At 32.0% G+C, this 6,068-nt stretch overlaps 1 protein-coding gene across 4 annotated transcripts in view; it reads left to right on the forward strand.

Annotated features, from left to right (window-relative positions):
* The window catches only part of map3k14a (mitogen-activated protein kinase kinase kinase 14a), a 29,583-nt gene that overhangs the window by 20,048 nt on the left and 3,467 nt on the right, over nt 1–6,068 (forward strand). For all 4 annotated transcript variants that reach the window (XM_087244868.1, XM_087244867.1, XM_087244866.1 and 1 more), the window contains 4 exons: nt 2,199–2,297; nt 2,378–2,535; nt 3,882–4,032; nt 4,109–4,450. In XM_087244868.1, coding sequence (XP_087100994.1) covers nt 2,199–2,297; nt 2,378–2,535; nt 3,882–4,032; nt 4,109–4,450 — 750 coding nt within the window. The remainder of the gene's footprint in view (nt 1–2,198; nt 2,298–2,377; nt 2,536–3,881; nt 4,033–4,108; nt 4,451–6,068) is intronic.

A 6,068-nucleotide genomic window follows, 5' to 3' on the forward strand; every position in this document is an offset into this window, starting at 1 on the left:
TTTTCGATAGTCTACAGAACAAACCATTGTTATACAATAACTTGCCTAATTACCCTAACCTGCCTATTTAACCTTATTACCCTAGTTAAGCCTTTAAATGTCACTTTAAGCTGTATAGAAGTGTCTTGAAAAATATTTAGTCAAATATTATCTACTGTTTATAAACTAAGAATGAAATGAAAGCTATAAAATACAAAAAAACTATATTTAAAATATGCAGTACTACATAATAAATGTAAACCATAACTGGTGGCTTTCAATCCTCTTAAGCTATAAAAAAGCAATACATTTTCTTTTTTTCTCTTCTTGCTTGCTTAATTGAAAGTATAGGCTGTAACAAACACATTTCAAACAAAACGACAAGCCAAAAGTTGAAGCATTACAGTTATTCAGTTGAAGAATTAAACTTGAATATAAAGTTGTGTTTTGTGGCAGGCTTTAGTTGTTTTTCCGGGGAACAGAGTGAGACAAACATCACCTGTGGTGAGGGTGAGAGAGAGAGAGAGAGAGAGAGAGAGAGAGATCAGAGTGCATTGTGATCGACCAGCGCTGGGAATTTCCCCCAGCATGACTCATGTGCTTCAAATGAGGGGGAGAGTCTGAGGGACGAGAGATCAAGAGAAAGAAACAAGACACCGACTGAACACTGACCATATATTATACTGAAGGACACTAAAGATTACATGAGCAGCTTTATATTGTTTTATAAGCACTTTAAATTGATAAAAGACTGATCAATTCAAGCAAACAACAAAACAAAGCGTTAAACTCTACCATCAGCAGCGCCATCTGCTGTTTAAACTTGTATGTTTTTTTCTTGACTTCACAAGTTGTGATTTATCATTTTGAAACTGAAGGTCTGTCACACTCCAATTTTAACTTTTCCTGGAATTTACCAACCACCAATAATAGAGGAGAGAGTTATGGGAAGAGATTGCAAAAATATTCATTATATTGTATATCATGCATAATACATATAATATATAATGCATATTTCTAGACTTACTGTGGATGGCTAAATGGACCCTTTTCACAAGAATGTTAAGACTCTTTTAATGGTCATCATAATCTTAAATCCTTGAAAGTTTTTAATATTTAATATTATATCATCTTTAAATCTATCCTATTTTTATAACACATCGTAAAGTTATTATTTCAGCAAATAGGATGGTAAAAAATTTCTTCTTCTTCTTGTTATTATTATTATTATTATTTTTATTATTATTAATGGTAATAGTGATAAAAGCAAAAATGACTGAAGTAATAATTTCATTTGAAACTACATACGATAAGAAAGCAGTTATTTAAAATGTTAAAATTATTTAACAATTTAACATTTTTACATTTAATAAATGCCGCCTTGCAGTTTATTCCGCTGTGGCGACCCCAGATTAATAAAGGGACTAAGCTGAAAAGAAAATGAATGAATGAATGAATGAATGAATGAATGAATGAATGAATGAATGAAATGCCACCTTGATGAACAGAATCATTTTTTTTAAATAAAAAAGAAAAGAAACATGACAAAAATAAATAAAACGGATGTTTTTTGGTGGTTTGTGACACTTTAATAAAAAAACGTAATGAAGTTTAATGCCAGTTTACTGAAATAGATTACGGCAAATTATCATAAATTTAAATAATTTTCTTTTATTAATATACTAAATAGCAAAATATACTATTGTGGATTGTCTTGAACTTGAGCCTCCTATATTTATTTAAAAAGCCTCAATATGTGTTGGAGGTGGAGAAATTTATTGATATAATATATGTATGATTTTTTTAACCTTTTTTATTGCTCGCCAAGGCTGTATTTATTAGATTAAAAATGTAGCAAACATATAAATATTAGGAAATATTATCACAGTTGAAATAACTTTACTATTGATTGTTATTAAAAGGATAAAACTGTTTTATTATGTTTTATAATGTCATTTATGGTAGATCTGACTCGCCTGTCACATGGTTATCATTTGTGCTGCTTAATATCATCATCATGCACATTTTAGTAGTCTTTTGATGATCATATTATTGCATCTTTGTTGAATAAAAGTATTAATTTCTTTTTAAAAATGCAAATAAAATTGCAGTTTCATGATTTTAATGGACAATACATGTGGGCAGACATTTGGTGTAACTTAAAAACATTTTTTAAAAATAATGATTATAATGAATTTCTGTTTGTATTTTGTTTTCAGCTGATAATGTTTTGCTGTCCGAGGATGGGAAAGATGCATTCCTGTGTGATTTCGGCCAGTCAGAGAGACTGGACAAACAAGGGCTTAGTTATTGTCAGGGTGAGTACAGCTCATATTTGCCTCTTACTTTAAACGAACACAGACCCAAGTCTGAATTGACTCATTTTGCTTGTGTTTAGGATTGAAAGGCACAGAGACTCATATGGCACCTGAGGTGGTGCTCAATGAGTACCACTCTTCAAAAGTCGACATCTGGAGCAGCTGCTGTATGTTTCTGCACATGCTCAATGGCTGTCATCCGTGGACCCGCTATTATTCTAGGCCACTGTGCCTCAAGGTAAAAAAAACTGCTTTGTAATGGAAGCTGTGCTGTTGTGCTTCCTTGTGTGATGCACATCCAAATGAAACAGCTTTTGCAAACATGACAAAATGCATGGGTGTTTGTTGTATGAAGATTAACGTTGGCACGCAAGAAACTATATAAACAGTTGAAGTCAGAATTATTAGCCATCCTTTAATTTTTTTTTTCTTTTTTAAATATTTCCCAAATGCTGTTTAAAAGTCTTATTTGTTTTATTTCTGCTAGAATAAAAGCAGATTTTAATTTTTTAAAATACATTTTAGGGTCAAAATGATTAGCCCCTTTAAGCTATATATTTTTCCTCGATATTCTACAGAACAAACCATTGTTATACAATAACTTGACTAATTACCCTAACCTGCCTAGTTAACCTAATTAACCTAGTTGAGCCTTTAAATGTCACTTTAGGCTTTTATAAGTGTCTTGAAAAATATCTAGTCAAATATTATTTACTGTCATCATGGCAAAGATAAAATAAATCAGTTATTAGAAATGAGTTATTAAAACAATTATAATTAAAAATGTGTTAAAAAAATCTTCTCTCCGTTAAACAGAAGTTGGAGAAAAAATAAACAGGGGGGGCTAATAATTCTGACTTCAACTGTATATATCTTTGTATAGTGCATCCTAGTGGATTTAAACTGGCAGCATCTGGAAAACTATAATATCAATTAGAATATTGAAAGAATCAACGTAACATTGCGATTCTTTGTTATTCTGCGATAAATTTTTAGAGATTGATTGACTATGGTCTACAGCCAATCAGGGCAAAAAAAGCATGTCAATTTGCACAAAAAAATCAGCGAAACTGAGAGCGTTTGTTATAGCGAGGAATCACTGTAGTTATTTTCATTGTCATGTTTCATGTCATGGACATTACTTTGGCTGTTTTCAGCTTCAGTGTTGTAAAAAAGGACAGCAAATGCTTCATCTGCCTTAAAAATAGCTTCATTTGTGGTTACTTTAGCTTTCACAGCTATGTGTTTTCCTTAAAACTGCACTTATAGATGGTCCATATGGCATGCACTTGAACAAGTAGCACTGTTTTGTTAACTATTTGGTGTATCCAGTGATGTATGCCATCATTTCAGCAAATTGGTAGTAGCACTAGCACCAAACGTAGTCAAACTAACAGGAAAAAATGATTTCACAACACCATCATAATATCATTTACTAGCAGTCGGGAGTCTTGTGTTCTATGGAATATAGTACAAAGCACTGCACGTGGTTAATAAAACTAATGTATTTGGTTGTGTACATACATTCATATTTGCATCTTTGCGTAGGCGTAAAGAAGTTTTGTTTGTGCTTGTTTGTAACAGATAGCAACAGAGCCTCCGCCACTGAGAGAAATCCCACACGACTGCAGCTCCCATACAGCTGAGGTAATAAAAGCAGGACTACAGAAGGATCCAATCAAACGAGCCTCTGCCAAAGAGCTCGTCTTTAAAACTGCCAAAGCACTCAAAAAAGGTAATGATAAAACCATACACGTACAAATGACTGCACATTAGATTTATGTGATTTAAAACCATAACTTTGTTCATAGTCGGTGGACTGCGCAGCCAAGTGAGGGGCGGAGCCTATCAGAAGCCACTGGGGAAACCAGACTCCGCCCATTCAGCTACGCCCACAAAATCCAATAATGCCATGCCCTCTCACAACTCTGAGCTGCAGTGGATGAGCTCAGAGCAGAAGAGGAACAAGGCTGACGGGAAACGCAATGACAAGGCGAAACAGAAGAAACAAACAAAGGAGACAAGAAACGACGACCACTCTCCACCCAAAGCACTGCTACACATTCAACACACTTCACCTAAGCCACAAGTCAGCAAAAAGACTGAACGAGAACCAACAGTGCCGGAACAAGAGCTGAGGAAACTAGAAAAAGGTGAGACGACATCTGATCACATGATATTCAGAGTGCTCAATGAGCTCTACTGTACACCCAGATGGAAATTAAAAGGAACTTGTCGGACATTTGTTAGAAACAATCGTTGCATTCAAAGTGTCAGAGAGAATTACAATGCAGCAATGCAAGTCTAAATATTAAAAACTTTCAAGGATTTAAGGTTATGATGACTGTTGCGTCAGAAAATGTGTCTTGTGAAAAGGGTGCATATTGTTCTAAATAAATTATCAAACTGTTTTCAACATTAATTAAAATAAGAAAAGTTTGTCGAACATCAAGAATTCTTTTTGAAGCACACTGAAATTCAGGTTTAGAATCAAATAAAAGTTAAATAATATTAGGACAAATTAGATTTTACTTTGCAGTTACTTTCTTGGTGAGCTGAAAAGACTTCTAAAAAAATTTGAATGGTTATGTATATTAAAAATACTTGTGGTTTCATTTTATAAAAAATTAAATGTCTATATTCATCCATCCATTTTTAATTTCTATTTCTACACACAGTTGAAGTCAGAGTTATTAGCCCCCCTGAATTATTAGCCCCCTGTTTGTTTATTTTTTATAATGTCTGTTTAACAGAGAGAAAAACTGATTTCTAAAAACTGATTTATTTTCTCATTGCCATGATGACAGTAAGTAATATTTGACTAGATACTTTTCAAGACACTTCTATACAGCTTAAAGTGACATTTAAAGGCTTAACTAGGTTAATTAGGTAAACTAAGCAGGTTAATTAGGCAAGTTATTGTATAACGATGGTTTGTTCCGTAGACTATTGAATATATATATATATATATATATATATATATATATATATATATATATATATATATATATATATATATATATATATATATATAGCTTAAAGTAGCTAATAATTTTGAAATAATTTTAATAATTGTAATTGTAAAAATTTAAAACGGTTTTTATTTTAGCCAAAAGAAAACAAATAATACTTTCTCCAGAAGAAACAATATTATCAGACATACTGTGAAAATTTCCTTGCTCTGTTAAACATCAATTGGGAAATATTTAAAATAGGAAAAAAAATCATTCATTTTTTATATACAAGGTCCTAGGCATGGGATGATGACAGTTTTTAAGGTAAACTGCAAAAGTTAAGGTTTTAAAAGTCAAAGTCAAATCAACCACATGTACAGGACATACAGAGAATCGAAATTGCTTTACTCTTAGACCTTAGGTGCCTAACATATAATCTTAATACAAAAAGTAGAATTTTAGAAAGAAATTACAATAAGTACAATTACATATTTATTATAATCTTAACATATAAGTAAAAAGTTAAAATTTGTAAACAATAGAAAAACAATTAAGGGCATAATGTATGGCAAGACGTGCAAACCAGAGTTGTGCATATGCAAAACAGTATATAGTGCAAAAAATACTGTATAATGCAAAACATTATATAGTGCAAAAAGCTTATAAACATGATAATTATGATAAAGTGACAGTGTCTTAATAATATACAGTGCTTTATAATGTAAACGTTTCCCAATTTAAATAATTGTGTTCAATGGGGAAAAAGGGCTGTTTACCCAGTGCTGTTTACCCAGATATTTAAAAAGAACATATTTTA

This window comes from Danio rerio, chromosome 3 (genome assembly GCF_052040795.2).
Source record: "Danio rerio strain M-AB ecotype USA chromosome 3, GRCz13ab, whole genome shotgun sequence".
In the NCBI taxonomy this organism is placed as follows: domain Eukaryota; kingdom Metazoa; phylum Chordata; class Actinopteri; order Cypriniformes; family Danionidae; genus Danio; species Danio rerio.